The following is a 17666-nucleotide window of genomic DNA, read 5'->3' as shown; positions in this document are numbered from 1 at the left end:
ATGAAGACTTAATTGATTCAAGCAAAGCAAGCCTTAAAGTGGTACTTTTACACAATGGAAACCAGAAGTCATCTGTTCCTGTTGCTCATGCATTTGGGTTGAAGGAAGCATACGAGTCGATGGAGACACTTTTAAAACTCACACTCTATGCAGACCACCAGTGGAACCTCTGTGATGATCTCAAAGTTGTGTACTCCTTCTGGGTCTGCAACTGGAGTACATCAAATGCATGCACTTCTTGTGTCTTTGGAACAGTCGTGATGATGCTAACCACTACAGGCAGAAACAATGGCCAAACCGAGATGAATCCATATCTGGCAGAAACAATGTGAAGCACCTACCGTTAGTACATCATGAGAAAATCTATCTTCCAGCACTTCACATAAAATTTGGTCTGCTTAAAAATTTTGTCAAGGCAATGGACAGAAATAGTGATGCGTTCCAGCATCTAAGAAGTACATTTGGTTTCAAGAAAAGTGAAACCAAAATCAAAAAAGGTGTTTTTGTTGGACCCCAAATCCATGAACTGATCCTTGATGATGCGTTCAAACAGAAGCTGAACCTAGCTGAATCAGCAGCATGGGAAGCATTCGTGCTGGTTGTTCAGAATTTTCTTGGTAATCACAGATCAGAGAATTATGCTGAGATTGTGGAGAACATGCCAACAGCATATCAGCTAATGGGTGCCAGAATGTCCCTTAAAATGCACTTCTTACATTCTCACCTCGACTTCTTCACAACAATCTTGGTGATGTCATCGAATGAGCATGGGGAAAGATTTCATCAAGATATCAAGGTGATGGAAAGCAGGACATCGGGAAAAGTTCAATCCTGGTATGATGGGAGACTATTTTTGGTTCTGCGAAGACAGAAGAAATATATTGTACAAACATAAAAGCAAGGATCTCAAACATTTCTGAACTGTTGACATCTTTTGTAATGAATTAAGAGAGGCGTAAATATATGCTGTAACATGTCCTCCCTTATTGGCTTCATGTTTGTTTTCAGAGTAAACTCCTTAACACAAGTTTGGTGGGACACAGTTCCATGCAATATTGTGCCGATATAGCAAAATCTGTCTAAAAAATCAGTAACGTGTATGCTCAGAAACCATGCACGTGCTAGCAGGAATTTCAATTACAGATCTGAAATCAACATACATCAATTAAGAACACTTCTTAAGTTCTCAGTAGCAAAGAAAAACTCAACTCTAGAATTTCATAAATGAGCTCATTAGGAGTCTGATCAGACTCCTCCTTAACTATCAAAAAATTATATAACTATATTTTATCAGTATTAAAAGATATAAATTAGCTGCCTAATCAGAGGACTGAATTTAAAATACTCTGATGAAATCTAAGATTCTGCAGGGTAAGACATTCTACTAGATCAAAGGCTGCGGAGAGGTCTAGTTGTATGATCATCATTTTCTTGCCTGTACAGAGGTGTTGTCTCGCAATGTCCATGAGTGTTCCTAGCAGGGTCTCAGTGCTGTAGTTGGATCTGAAGCCAGACTGTGTGGGGTGGAGTATGCTGTGGTTTTCTAGGTATTCATTTAGGGCTTTAGCTACTAGGCCTTCCAATAGTTTGACATAAAGTGGGATTGAGGCTATGGGTGTGGCTGTGAGTTTATGTTTTGGATGTGAGCAAAACTATAAATGCATAGACATTAAAAAGCCAGTACCTGTCCAGACTCAATCCTCTTGGCACGTTTTTTCTTGAGATCAGCCAGAGAGATATCAATTCTCCTAAAATAACAATGTTAACAAATATCATGCGAGGACATATCAATACAACAAAGAACAGAATCCAAAAAATGATGTTTATGATAAAAGGATGCAATCTGCTGGATGACACTGTCTACCGTAAAGTCATTTTGAATGGATAACTATCCTATTAATATAAGAAAGTAAAAATTGGCAAAGGCTTCAATGAATTTCAATTCATTTGCATTTTCCAGTGCCAGGACCAAGATGAATATTTGGAAGTACACTTTCCTCATCATATTACTTACTAGTAGTTGCTTTCTCTCTTTTGCAGACAAGCCTAGCTGTCAATAAGGTGGAAGTAGCCCCAGGACAGGACACTTCTTTCCTCATCTCTCATTTCAACTTCTTATCCAGCCATTCCCTTTTTTTTTCCACCCCCACCTCAGCTGCATCCCCTCAGTTTCCTACTAACCCTTGCCCAGTAGCCCCAAGCTGCTCACCTTATAAAAAAAAATACTTGAACTCTATTGTTTACTTCTGTAATACAAACTCCTTCAATTTATGAGATACTTTTGTGAATGTGATACAAACCCTGCAAAAATGTCTCAACATATAATAGCAAATCTGCCATTATCAAAACAGCATTAATTCAAGCCACCACCCTATCCAAAAGGCAACTATTCGTCAGAATCTAACACATTATTATAACTCTTAGTGAGAAAATAGAACAAGCTGCCTAACGGATCCCTGATCTACATAAAGTACACGCTAACAGAATACCTCACCTTAGTCACACACCCAGAACACAGACCTTCAAATGCAGCAATACATGACCACACAATATGAAATACAGAAATATGGCAAGTAGCTCCCAAACTTGGCCCCGGAAGGCACCCCAGCCATTAAGGATTTCAGGATGTCCACAATGAATATTTATGAGAGAAATGTGGGGACAGTGCATGCAAATGTTATAGGACACTGCATGTACCGAGGAAACAAGAGGGGAGGGTGTGATAGCATTAGAGACTTTTTTTTCTCAGATGATTTATGTAATGCTTTAAGTACAAATGAATCAGAAATGTCTAGTTTGGCCTTCTACCACCCAGAGAAAGGTCGATCAATCATTACAATTACAATTAAGATTCAAGACATGCATTGGGAGGATAGCGGTCAGACAGTTACATGGAAATGAGAATTGGCATTTAAATAAAAGACTGACCCAGATAAGATCCAACCCTGTTTGTGAAGTCTTTAGATCTAATTCTATTAGGAAATGTTCCATTTGTGAGACCAATTGTTAATAAGGTGTTTTAGCAGGATATCAGTTATTACAATAAAGTGAAGACACTCATCAATGGAATATTTGGAATAAAGGAACTACACAAATATTGAATGCGATTGTCCCACAGATGAAAAAAGTAAGTAAGGAAAAGAACAGCAGCTTCACCTTGAATTCATTAATTTCTAATAATATGAAACAATTTTGTAGAAAGTTGGAATGTATCTGATAAAAATACAGAGGAAAATAAAATGGAGGTTACAAATGAAGGAGTAAAAACATTTAGGGCTCCTTTTATCAAGGCGCGTTACGGGGTTTCATCACACGCTAACCCCGCAGCAGCCTAAAATCCTAATGCCTCGTCAATGGAGACGTTGGGTACTAGCGCGGCAGGCGGTTTAGCGAACGGTATTCCGCGCATTACACCGCTACCGCGCCTTTGTAAAAGGACCCCTTAGTAAGAAAGCTGAGGTGTGCTGAGCACCTTTGGCTCAAACCTCGTCTTCGATTCTGACCTCTCATTTTCTATATATCCAACAAGCTGCTAAGACCTGTCGCTTCCATCTCTTCAATATCACCAAAATTCGCCCCTTCCTCTCTGAGCACACTACCCAAACTCTTGTCCAAGCACTCGCAACCTCACGCTTAGATTATTGCAATCTACTCCTAACTGGTATCTCACAGTGTCGCCTCTCCCCCTGCAAATCTGTGCAAAACACTGCTGCGTGGACTCATCTTCTGCCAACCTCGCTACTGCTCATGTCAATGTCATGTTATGTCTCCTTAAGTCACTTCAACTGGCTCCCCCTATCTGCCATCGCATACAGTTCAAGATCTTTTGCTGACCTACAAGTGTGTTCATTCTGCTGCCCCTCAATATCTCTCCTCGATTCTCTCTCCTTATACCCTCCCAGAGGAACTCCGTTCCTCAATAAGTCACTCTTAGCATTACCCTTCTCCTCCACTGCCAATTCCAGACTTCGTTCCTTTCATCTAGCTGCCCCCTATGCCTGGAATAAATTACCTGAGTTTGTCCGTCAAGCCCCTTCCCTTGTTTAAAAGCAGATTGAAAACCCACCTTTTTGATATAGCCTTCAATCCTTAACCCTACTCTTCTGCCCTCCAACCCAGCCAGCTGATTAACCGTTCCCCTTAACTGTATCCATGACATCCTGTTTGTCTGTCTTGTTTGTTTAGATTGTAAGCTCTTTCGGGCAGGAACTGTTTTCTTACTCTTTGTGACTCTGTGCAGCGCTGCGTGCGTCTGGTAGCTCTATAGAAATAATTAGTAGTAGTAAATTAACTAAGGGCCCCTTTCACAAAGCCACAGTAGCGATGCAGAAGCAGTACATGCACTAAAGCCCATTCCATCCTATGGACTTTGGTGCATTTACAGTGGCAGCATCACTACCACAGTTTTGTTAAAAGTGGCCCTAAACCTCAAGATTCTGTATGGGCAAACACAACGATATATATGACAAAACTCTTTAAATGGTATCCACAACCACTGTAGTTTGCTTTAACCATCTTCTATATTCCCTCTGAGTTTTCTGTATACTGGAAAGTTCCTTGTATTTTTGATAAGTTTGTTCTTTGCCAACTACTGAGAAAAAAAACTTTCCAGAAAGCATTAGTATACATAACAAAATCAGGGACGGCTGTACTGTGTTAAAAATGGTACAGCTTTTCTTCCAAAAGGTGAAAGTTTAAGAAAATTTACTGCAAGTATAAGATAGAGAATGACACGGTGGCTTTTACCCGCAGCTAGCCACTGGTAACCTGCCAAAACAGTGGGGGGGTGGGGGGAGAGAAGTGCTCACTGCGGGCATGGGGACAAGGCCATCCACCGCCCCATAAAGCGGTGAATGGCCTTGTCCCTGCAGTTAAGGAGGGAACGCACGCGGTCATCGATCATGCACGGCTCCTTCCCTCCTTCCTACCTACCGAATCTATCTCTCCCCCTTAACTTCGCGGCGTGTTAGTAAAGTAAGCTGCTCAAGCCGGCCGAGTTTGCCGGCCTGTAGTCGCGTGCGTGTGAGCAGAAGCTTCTCCTCTGACGCAACTTCCGGTTGCATCAGAGGAGAAGCTTCCACTCAAACACATGCGATTGCAGGCCGGCAGCTCTGCCGGCTTGAGCAACTTACTTACTAATGCGCCACAAAGGGTAAGGGGGAGGAGGGGATTCTCAGGCCGCGCAAGGGGGCGCTGAAGAGCGGTGAGGTGGCGAGAGGGAAGGGTGGTGGTAGGGAGAAGGCGCTGGAAGGGAAATGGGAACAGAGAGTGGGGAGAAGATGCTATAAGGGAAGACAAGGGATGTCAGACTATGGGGTGTGCAGTGGGAAGAAGATGGGTGCCAGACCAATTGGGGGGAGGGGTGAAGGGAGAGGCAAAGTAACAGAACAAATGGAAGATGCTGAGAGAAGACAGACAGTGGAAGGAAGGAATTGAATGAGAAGATGAGGAAAGCAGAAACCAGACAACAAAGGTAGAAAAAAAAAATTATATTTATTTCCTTTTTTTTTCACTTTAGAATAAAGTAGTATATTAGTTGTGCTGATATAAATGATAAACAAAAGTCCTGCCAGGCTGAACATCTCTTTCTCTAGTTCAGCAGCCAGAAACTTTGATTTATAAGGAAGGAATAAGCTAAATATTGCATTACCGAGGCTTGTATGGATGCTGCTGGACAGGGCAGTGAAGGGAACGCGGGGACAGAATTTTTCCCTGTGTCATTCACGAGTATAAGAGATCTAGGAATAAGACCACATGAAACAACTGTTTGGCTTACGTGGAAGAAAGTTAAATGGCATCTAAACAGCCTAACCCTCTGCCACATCCTGTTCAGAGCAACACATCTACATGTGATCTCGACTAAAAACATACCTGTGAATTTTGGGATTTGATTTTTCCACAGCTTTATTTCATTTGCATCTTTCTCATGCTGTATGTTGGAGAAGCGGGTCATGTAAAGTAAGTGCAGAAGGCTTAAAGTAATTTGCTGTTAAAGTCAATGCAAAAGCAATAAATTACTACAGTACAGCTGAAGCACACAAACTGTAAAAAATCTGAATGTTAATTCAGTACTAAACACACCTTAATATTAAAGGAAAGGATTTGTGGACCAAGAGATGTTTCTTCTATTCTTCAAATTCTTACTAGAGTAAGATATGCTCACGAAATCAGTATCTTGAATTTGAAAGTAGTTTGTAAATTTTACAGTCCCTGATACAAATCTCCCTCAGAGTATTTAAGCAAGATATCCATTTTAAATACCTCAAACCCTTTTTGTAATTTTGTCACACTGAAAGAAGTCAGTGCTACTAATGGCTTATATCAAGCTTTCACTTTCAAAATGACGAGCATACGTAAATTCTACCACAATTGTGAACCTCTATCATATAACTTGCTGACTCTATCTACTCAGCCCACCTCTTTTGTAAACTCTCTCGAACCGAAAGTCTTTTGCGGTATATAAATAAAGATTTATGTTATGTTATTTCTATTCCCGTTACCCCAGGAAAGACTTTTCTGGGAACACAAAATTAGAGCCCTTGTAGAATAAAAGATAGATATTTCAGCTGTGAATTCCTACGCTTTCCCCAAACATGAAAAGCCAGAGATAGTCTCAAACCAGTACAAAGCTCTGCTCTTTTCCATCTAATCAATAGAAATCTGTCCATTCCTATCTCCTTTTTGCCTGAGCATTGTGATTTTTCAAAGGAGGTGGAAAAATCCAACCAACTGTGTCCCTCCTCATAAAAGCCTTGACGCATTACAGCTTTCAAGATAAGCTTTCAGATTTTTTCATTAATGAGCGTTGCCGTCGTGTGTGGCTAAACATGAGGTTTCTCTCTATGAAAATGATCCTACACTGCTTACGTTTAGAACTTTCGCTGTTTTTGCACTTATATTATTACTAGTATTTTAGCCCTTTACATTAACAGGTGCTAGCTGTCTGTCTTTCTTTCCCCCCCCACTTCCCTGTGCAGCAGCCACAGCAGTATTCCCTCCCCCTCCATGTCCCTGTGCAGCAGCATTTTCCCCACCCTATTTCCCTGTACAGCAGCATTTTGATCACCCCCCACTTCCCTGTGCAGCAGCCACAGCAGCAGCATTCCCCCCCACACCACTTCCCTGTGCAGCAGTAGCATTTCCCTTACCCCCCATTCCCTTCTCGCAGTCCTGCCCCTACACACACACACACACACACTACCCTGTGCAGCAGCAGCATTTCCCGGCCTTCTCTGTGCAGAAGCAGCATTTCCCCCCCCCCACACACACACACACTTCCTGTGCAGCAGCATTTTCCACCCTTCCCTGTGCAGCAGCAGCATTTCCCTTCCTTCCCTGTGCAGAAGCAGCATTTTCCCCACACACACTTCTCTGTGCATCAGCATTTCCCCCACACACACACACACACATACTTCCCTGTGCAGCAGCAGCAGCATTTCCCGGCCTTTCCTGTGCAGCAGAAGCATTTCCTGGCCTTCCCTGTGCAGCAGCAGCATTTTCCGCCGCACTCTTCCCAGCCACCGCGTTGAAATTGATAGAAAAGCGCTGCACCGCGCTACCACTGGCTTCGGCATCTTCTATCCACTGCGGCCAACCATAGCGGAAACAGGAAGTAGTCAGAGAGGGCGGGCCACAGTGAACAGAAGACGGCGAGGCCAGCGTTAGCGTGGTGCAGTGCTTTTCTCTTAATTTAAACGCGGGTGAGTCGGCCAGAAGGAGGAGGCTTTGGCAGTGGTGGTTTAGGCGGTGAGGAGGGGAGTCGCCGGCTGTGCTGTGTGTCTCCTAGTTGCCTGGCTGCTGCATCCGCACTCCTGCTGGCCATGGACCTACTGATCACAGATCAGAGATCACAGAAGCACGCAAGTAAGTGCGCATGCGCGGCTAGAGTTTTATTATATAGGATTTTGATTGCACACTTATGAAATCCTATGATGGTGTGAAGCCCAATTAGTGAGAAAAGTTCTCATGTGGTAAAACTGTGGCTGGGTTAAGCGTTGGAGCTCGTTCCTGGTTCAAGTCCTTGCACTTTAGAGCTTATCTCACACTGAAGATTCACAACACTAATTTAAAAACTATCTTTAAATTGTTGACAATTTGCCATTTTTTATATGAGCGATATCCCCCCCTTGATATATATTTTGTATTGAGCAAGATGTGAAGCATTTCCACATCTGTCACACCTAATGGACAAGTAAGTAAATCAAAAGACTTAGGGTTCCTTTCCCTAAGCAACATAAGAGCATTTTACCGTGGGCTGGCGAGGTAAATGCTCCGACGCTCATTGAATTCCTAAGAGCATCAGAGCATTTACCTCGCCAGCCAATGGTAAAATGTTCGTATGCTGCTTAGTAAAACCCAGCGTTAATTAGTACAATTCTATACTATTAGGTAGCACAGAAACAGGGCTTGGCCCATGTCACTTAAGCACCAAGGCCTGGATTCTCTAAACTGCACCATTATCGCGACCATCAATCGCGTGTCAATCATGTGACAGTGCTGTTTAGAAAATCACGCCTCCGGCAAATGTAGGCGTGGAAATGTAGGCCAGGGTTTTCAAGGCCTACATTTGATATGAATCACACCACCGGAGGAGCCTACTGGCACCTAGCACCACTTCTAGCATTAGCCACGCTTATAGTGGCATTAGGTGCCTCTGGAGAAACAATTCCAGTGCCATTTTTTTTAAAACACCAGTAGGTGCATCAAATTAATGCATCTCAATGGCCACGTATTTGGTCTTGGAGGATAAGATGTACAATGTCTGCGTCTATGAGGCAAACATGGTTTTTCCTGTTGCATAGAGCATTCTGGGACCCCTGTTCGTTTACAAAAAATTGGATTGCTCTAAGTCTAATAGATGTTGGCATTGTCATCTTGAGGCTGGAACTCTAGATCATCTATTATTTTATTGTCCGTTTATTAATAGTTTTTGGAAATTGATCTGGGGTCAAATAAATTGTATGTTAGAGAATCCTGTGGCCTTATCATATGACACCGTTTTGTTTGGAATGTCTTTGAGGGCCAAAAGTCAAATTTCATCGAATAATAATAAACTGTTAATGATTTTAACAGGAGTTTGCCATCCAACATATAACATATAATTGGAAAGACTATAGGGGATTGAATTATTGTTTTTGGTGGAGTTCGGTTTGTCAAGTGTATGAAATGGAAAAAACATTGGCAATTAAGAGTGGTTATTATAAGAAATTTAAAGGGGTGTGGGGACCATTAATTGAGTATTATAATAAATAATTGTATTTATCCCCATTAAATATGTGTAGAGGGAAGGGGGATGAGTGGGTTTTATAACATTATGAATGGTAATATATGAAAAGGGAGGGAGGGGAGATAATCTATGATATAAAATGAATATAGAGTTTCAAGTGATGAATGTACATTATGATTTGATTTCTTTTACACTTGATTGTATAATGTAAAAATGAATAAAGATATTTAAAAAAAAAAAAAAAAACACCAGTAGGTGCCTGGAAAATCATTTTAAAATGATTTATTTATTTTGACTGGAGTAGCAATACAGCAAATAACATACAATTGGAAAAAGTATGACAGGTTAAATTACAATTTCTGGTGGAATTCTGTATGTCATATATACAAAATGGAACTCACTATAGCAACGCAAAAAGGTTATTTTAGTAAATTTCAGAAAATCTGGGGACCATTAACTGATTTTTGTAATGAATGATTAACTTTTCCCATGATAAGATATTTGATTAGGGGGAAATGGGTGGGCTTTACTTGTTGTTATTTCATAATACAAGACTATTTGAATAGTTTTACAGTAATGATACTTTTATGTATTATTGAATAGGGAGGGAGGGGAGGTTATTCTATTCAATAAGAATAATTTAAATATTATATTTCATACATAATTTTTAAAATATTACAGAATATTAATTTTATGAAATGTTATACTTAAAGCATATATGAGAGTTAATCAAGTGTATCTTTAAGTTCATATGAGTTTAACTGCTACACTTGTTGTAACATGCAAAAATGAATAAAGAATTTAAAACTGAAACTGAAAATGTATTTTAAATGGCATTCTTCACTTAACTTAGATCATTTATAGAATATGGCCCCAAATGTTGTGTCTATTCTAGACCATCTCTCTTCAGTATGATCTAATAATTCATCAATTAAAAAGTAGCAGTCATTACCAGCCTCTAAGTGTAAGCATCATACAGGCCTCCATGGGGGGTCACATTCGCTTCCTTATACCGTTCACTTATTTTAAGCATGCTAAAATGGGGTCATTAAATGTAGATTATCGGCTGTGACAGGTGTGTAAAATAAGATACCAACCCTTGACTTCATGAATTATGGTGATGATTTCCTGGGTAAATTCTCTTTTGAGATCCGATGGAGCAGGGTGTATGTGTTCAAAGACAGGATGGAAATCCTCCTTTTTCCTGCTTACTGCTACCAAATCATTTGATATCTGCCTTTCTGTAGAAGGGTTATCAGCAGTCCTGGAACAATTTACACAAGGGTTTGTTTCTGAAATTTGATTTTGACAGTCAATGTTTGAGCACAACCAACCACATGGACGTCTAAGAAAAAAGGAGAAGAGTTGCAATTTAAAGGACTTGTATAGCAACTGTGCCTCAAGTTTATTTTAAATTTTATACAGATGTTAAACCTCTGTCCAGTGTAGTTCCAAAGCAAGTTGAAATTTGTTTTTACCTGTTAATTTCCTTTTCCTAGATCCTGCTAGACCAGTCCAGATGAGTGGGTTTGTGTTCCTCAACCAGTAGAAGGAGGCAGAGAATACTGACAATTCAGAAATACTATCACCAGTATAAAGAGTGGTGCAGCCCTGGAACTTGCTAGTATACTATCAACAAAGTACATTATATGTGACCTTCATTGAACATCCTATATAATAAAACCCTAGCCGCGCATGCGCACTCTTAACTGCGTGCTTCCATGATCCGTAGGTCTGTGGCCGCAGGAGTGCGCATGCTCGAGTCCACAGCCTTACTTCTTCCCAGCACCTACCTACACTCGCCGACAGGACAGGCCGCCAGCGCTGAATTCCCTGCTCTCCACAATATTCGGCTTCTCTCACCAGCCACACCAGCGTTGGAGAAGGCTTCCGATGCTGGCGGGGATCGAGAGGAGCCGCGGTGACAGCTCGTGGGAAGGGAAGCGCCGACAAAACACTCCGGCCGCTACGTTCTTCGCGGTTCCGACTCCAAACCTGCCGATTCCAGCAGCGTGTGCAGCACTCTACACACGCTGCTTTGGGGCCTTCTACTGCCCTGATTTGCTATGCCGCGTCTCTGATGAGGTCATCAGGGACGTGCCAGAGTAAATCAGGGCAGTGGAAGGCCCCGAAGCAGCGTGTGTAGAGTGCTGCACACGCTGCTGGAATCGGCAGGTTTGTCGGGACCGCGGGAAGGGAAGGGGGGGTAAGGGAAATGCTACTGCTTCACAGGGAAGTGGTGTGGGAGGAAGGAATGCTGCTGCTGTGGCGCTAAAGCACCCACAGACTAAATAAGGCACAAACATGAAGTTTTAAAGGCGAACTGACCTAAAAATGATTAGTAATCCTGGGAGTGACGCTAGATCGAAAGATGACCATGGAAACCCAAGTAGCTGCCGCACTCTGGATGCGATTCATTAGATCTTACTTTGACGCCCCTCCCTTTCAAATTCTATGACAAGCCCTGATCCTCAGTATGCTAGACTACTGTAATCTTATCTTTCATGCCCCCAGAAACACTATAATAGACTGAGAATGATTCAACACACAGCTGTGCTCCCTATCTTCGGACTAAGAAATACCGACCATGTCGCGCCTTACTACAAGCAACTTCACTGCCCCCCCCCCCCACCCCCATTGAAACCAGCTTATTGTTCAGACTGGGTTGCTTTATATAAAAGGCGCTGTATGGCCGCCTACAAACTCTACAGGTTGCCTTCTGTGATCCAACTCCATTTTCTCCTACCCCTCCCTGCAAGGTAGACCTATAAAAGCTTACGTCACAAAACTATTATCCTATCTAGCAGCTCACTTAAGCCAGAAACTACTCCACATCAAAGGGGTCCACTTCATTGTACATGCATTTTAGGCAAAGCTTAAAAACCTACCTGTTCAATAAGTTTCTAGCAGAGCACTAAACTCTGCGTTCTCTCCACTTGTTACTCACGCTCAACCCCTCACGTCGACAGTAAATGCTCCATGCACAGATGTTTCTTGAACTTACTATGTCCTACCCACCTACCTATTTTCGGGTATCTCTATCAATAACTTTAACTGTATCACAGGTTGTTTACCTACTGGAATTTTTGTAGGCAGTGAAGAAAAGAAACCAAGCCATGCTCATCCGCCTGCTGCAAGCTGCCACCACACCAGGCCAAGACCTGGACATTGAAGCCTGGGTCACTGAACCCATTTTCTGGCACACGCCCTACTGAACCACCACATCGCAAAGCTAAGGCCTGTAGGCTGAGGCTTGAGAGCTCTCTGAAGAAACTCCTCTTCCTCTATCTGCATAAAGACCCACAAACAGATCCCTGAGAGCTCCTCTGGTCAGGGAATTAGCCATGGCAATATAGGCCATAGACTGTACTCCAGGGAGTCAAGCCCAGTGAAAACAAACTCTCCTGTTGAACCAATCCATCTGTACTGTACTACTGTAACTGATGTAAACCGCCTAGAACTCTCCGGGTATGGCGGTATATAAGAATAAAATTATTATTATTATTATTATTATTATTACTGTGAAGAATACCAGCAAATTCTAGGCTGTACAACTTATACCAGTGATAATATCACTGAATTGGCAGTATTATCTCTCTCCACCTCCTGATTGGGGGACATAATCCACTTATCTGGACTGGTCTAGCAAGAGTTTAGGAGGAACCACAATTAATGGGAGCCAAAACCCAGACAGGGTTCTTTATTTTCCTAGTTCCCTATACGGCAGTGGTCTCAAACTCGTGGCCCGCCAGCTACTATTTTGAGGCCCTCAGTATGTTTATCATAATCACAAAAGTAAAATAAAACAGTTTCTTGATCATATGTCTCTTTAGCTATAAATGACAATATTATTATTAAGACTTAGCCAAAAGGAAAGATTTATAAACTATAAAGAGTTTTACCTCATGCAAAATTGTCATTTCTTTAATAAGACATTAGCTATTTTTTTCTGAGGCCCTCCAAGTACCTACAAATCCAAAATGTGGCCCTGCAAAGAGTTTGAGTTGAGACCATTGCTATATGGTATTATTTGCTAGCACAGAGACAAAAGGTGGAGAACATAGACCCTTAACCATTTTCTTTGGTTCTCCGTTATTAAACATATGAACCAAGATGACTGGAATTACTAATAACAGCCCCTGCAAATTTTGTCTTCCTACTAACAGGAAACATTCTAATGTGAGGAAAAGGTGTTGTCACTTTATATTAGCAAACTTTATATAAATGAAAGAATTACAGAGGTCTATTACACATGGTAAGCATGCTCAAAATAGAATAACCATTCCTTACCTTGAAGAATTCTTCAACCCATAAGCCAAAGCGTCCCTAAGGGAAGTTCCACACTTAACAGATGTTGTAAAGTTATAGCCACACATTTAGTTGCTATCAAGCATTAACCATAAGCTTTTCTTGTAATTTCATCTCTAAGTGTTTTGGTTGTTTTGCACTTATGCAGGCTAACAGTGACTTAAGAAAAACAGGTTTCAAGCCAAATCTTTATCAGAATATATTTGTGAGGCTAGGAAAAAACTTCATGCAACTCTCTGCTGAAACAATAAAAAGAAAAAATGGGAAAAGAGGCCGGGTGCTGCTAAAATAATCTAGAATTTAAAATGGAGGCCAATCATAAAAAAACACCACCACAACAAAAAAACAGGAGGAAAAACATGCTGAAAACACAAAAACAAAATCCTCTCAATTATTTGAAAGTTTTTTCAAAGATTTCTGAGCAGTTTTGGTTAAGCATCTTTTCACAAAACAATTTATAAGTTGAGGTTTTCCTTAAACTGAAATTTATAACTTAGGAGGTACTGTACCTAAATAGCACTGTCCACTGAAGTGTTATGAGCCTTGAAAATTGACAAAGGCAACCATAAGGAAGAGAGACATGAGGTCCAAAAGTTCATGTTTAGCAACTCTGGAGAGTTCTTCTCTACTGCAATCTGCAAAGATGCTGAGCAATTGAAACAACATGAGTAAACAGAAAACTGTACAATGATTTCATTTCAGCTCCAGCTTTAAAGGTGTCACAACATTTACTTTCATATTTAATTAAGACTTTGGCTCCATCAGTGAGAATCTGTCTTACAACGCTGGAATAACTGAAATCTTATTACGAGGGGGATATATCTGTATTGCTTTCCTTGCACACAAGTTTTCCAGTTGGTTTTAAATTGTTTATGGTGACCTTAACACGATGTATATCATCTATGCTTTCTTCTCTAATGAGAAAGGAAAAACAACAGCTGTAGATACTGACGTATGATCTCTGTGCTGCTTGCAGGCAATTTAACACAATGAGATGATGATGTTTCCCAAGTGAAAGAACTCTAGGACAAACTCATTCCATTTTACATCGGCTCTATTTCCATATACATGAAGATGCAGAATCAGTTCAGTTATTTCAGTACATGGAATAAGATGTGTTACATTCTTAAGGTACCAAGATCCAGTCCTTTTAATTTATGCTCAGCCTTCTCCAATATTGATGTCTGTTTGCAGCAGTCGCTTTAGAAGACTATATAACTTTTTAGTATCTTTCATCTCCGTCTTTACAAAGGTTAGAGAAGCGTTTTTCATTTATTCCATTTTTGATCCTCAAAAACCGTGGCCTTACCTTCATGTTACTTTTAGTTGCCAGCTTTCACCTGCAGCACTTAAAATTCCAAATTGTTAACAGCAGTTCTATTAAACGCTGCTAGAAATTCAACACTGTGAAACAGGATTATCTTAATACAGCTGCGCTTTGCCTCAAGAAAAAAAAAAAAAAGAGGAAAATGTGAGGCCATCAATGAACTTAAGAATGAAAACTCTGCAAAATCCAAAGTTACAATGAAACAATTAGTTTGATGGATGCCTAGACCAAGTTGCATGAAACAAAGCCTCTTGCCTGCTAAGTGAAGTTGTCTTGGAAAATAACATACAAACTGCTGTAGTTCCTCCAGTGTTTAAATAAACGCTCATTTGCAACACAAGTTCAAACTACAGTGTTCCTTCACAACACTGAGCTATTACAGAATGACATAGGCTATTGAATCCACTTGGATTGTAGTCATACAGTTAGAATTCTTGTGTTTATATCTCAAGAGTCACTTTATGTTATTACAGGCTGGCATGCAGGTCAGTTCTATCCGGAACAACTTTTTCCTTGGCTTTGATGTCTCAGCCCCGGGAGAAAGTTTCTTCTCCAGAGAGTTTCTTCCAGGAGACACTTGCTAACATTTTCCAACAAGTCCATAAATTAAATATAAATTCCCAGAGATCAAATTTAACATGTCTTGATTTTTGACATATCAGCTGTCTTATGTTACTTCAGAGAAACAAAATTTTCTCGATCTTCACAAACCGTCAACCGAGAAAGGAGCATGAACTTTCAACACAGCCTCACAGATTAAAAAGAAAGAAAGAAAGAAAAGAAAAAAAATATATACCTATACTTATCCACAATTTTCTTCATATTCACTTTGACCATAAGCGACTCCATCTTATTGCTGACATTAGATAAAGATGTTTTCAGATCTGTAGGTTTATGACTTTTGTCCTGTTGGTTATTGGCAGACCTTGGGGTCTTTTCAGAATCTTTATGTTTTTTCACTTTCTCTTTCGGTTTGTTATTATTCAAAGGTCTCAAGTCAACATCACCTTTGCAGACATCAGCACGAGATGGACCTTGATACTTCTCAGAACTATACTGAGGTTCCACTCGATTCCCCTTTTCAGGTTCTTGCCCTTTTTGCCCATCAAACCTATCAAGCTCTTTGGCACGTATGGCACCCTTGGCAGGATTGTATTTTTTCTCTTCCTGCCTTGGAGCCCTGCCATCAGCAACAACAATTTCATCACTTGCATATCGGTGATGTTTGTGACTGTAGTCAAATGCTACCTTTGAAACCGAGTTTGCCTCGGGGAAGTTCTGTTCTGAAGAAAAAGCTTTCGCACCAGTATCTCTCGGTGTTGGCGGTTCCTTGTCTTGATAGGGTGGCAGAGGATGATCTGGCTTCCAGTGGGAATTTCTTACCGGTTCTCTGATCGCAAACGTCTCCGTATCTCCTCTAGCTCGTTTAGATGCAGGCCCATGATCTCTGAAATCACGATCCTCAGGATACCTGTGTTGACATAAAGCAGTTTACACTTGCACTAGGGAGAAGAAAGTGAGAATTTATAAGTGTAGAAAAGCATCGCCTTAAGTGTAGAGCATGTGGAAAGTTAACCCACTATCCCCCCCCCAATGATTAGAGGCAGCGCAGTTAAAAACGGGTAACATTTCATGCTAGCCATCAACACGATTTAGTATATATTTTTTTTTAAACTTCATTTCTAGATGATCAATTTAAACTACAAAGCTTTATCTGTTAGGCTAAAGCCTTCCAAAACTGGATCTCTTCAACTATAATAAAAGACTCATTTGAGCTTCTATGTCACATAACAGGACTAATGATTTTATTCCTGTACCTCTTCAGATAAGAGCTCCTTCCCATAAACTCTTCAGAACTTCTTCGAGGTGAGTAAGAATATTTGTCTGTCTGTATTCTCTGGTGCGTCAAATCACCTTCAGATGATGCTCCTTCTTGTTTAGAAAAGGATGAATCCAATCCATGAAAAGGTTTTAATCTTTTATCATCTCTGGGTACTCTAGGCTCTTCATACATCCGTCTTCCATGCTCTTTGTCTTGATAAAAAGGTCGCTCATGTTCTCTGTATCCTGCTATTTCTGGATATTTAGGTGGATATGAGTATCTTTGTGTTATTTCACCCCTTTCTGGCTGATAGTTTATCTGAGATTTGTTCCTGTGGGGATCATCCAAAGGAAGAGTTCTGAATCTTGGAGAAGGTGAGTATTCATATATTCTAGGACGCAAATTCCCATGTGGAACAGGTCTCAAATTACTTTGGCCATATCGTCCATCTTCCTCTCTCCAGTGTATTGGTCTTCTTGGATCTTTCCTGAATCCTTTAAAATCAGTGTCATAAGGGTCTTGAAAGTACCTTTGTCTATGACGTTCTGGGCTCCTATATGTTGGTGATAAAGACCTGTCCAAGACAAAAGCAGAAAATATGTTGGTACTTTCAAAGCTAACAACAAACGCACATTTGACAATTTATAGATTTTTGTTTCTCATATGCAACATTGAAACACAGGGAAAGGGAAGGGATGTAGAAGAGTCTGCAACTTTGAGTTAAAAAAATGCCTCTCACCTGAGTGAAAGATTAGGGCCCTATAGAATCAAACATTTACATTTTAACAACTCATTTAAAAACTCTTACCAACTTTAGTTATGGGATACAGCCAATATTATTTTTTTTTAAATACTAATACTGTTCCAAAATTATGAATTATGTTTGCTCCAGAGGTCTGATTTGGATTTTCATTCTCTATACACTTCTCCCTCCGTATCCATGGGAGTTAGGGGCAGAGCCGGCCCACAAATAATATTCAGGC

The 17666-nt window shown here is 40.7% G+C and overlaps 1 protein-coding gene across 1 annotated transcript in view; it reads right to left on the bottom strand.

The window, feature by feature from the left end:
• The window catches only part of BCLAF3 (BCLAF1 and THRAP3 family member 3), a 108724-nt gene that overhangs the window by 48645 nt on the left and 42413 nt on the right, over window positions 1–17666 (bottom strand). Inside the window, 5 exon segments of the mRNA XM_033947885.1 lie at window positions 1685–1748; window positions 5872–5986; window positions 10324–10490; window positions 15658–16332; window positions 16679–17257. Of these exon segments, the coding sequence (XP_033803776.1) occupies window positions 1685–1748; window positions 5872–5986; window positions 10324–10490; window positions 15658–16332; window positions 16679–17257 (1600 nt within the window).

The sequence above is a fragment of the Geotrypetes seraphini genome, chromosome 6, assembly GCF_902459505.1.
Source record: "Geotrypetes seraphini chromosome 6, aGeoSer1.1, whole genome shotgun sequence".
NCBI classification, from domain to species: domain Eukaryota; kingdom Metazoa; phylum Chordata; class Amphibia; order Gymnophiona; family Dermophiidae; genus Geotrypetes; species Geotrypetes seraphini.
The sequence above is the reverse complement of the archived record's forward strand: the minus strand, read 5'-3'. Positions and strand labels throughout refer to the sequence as shown.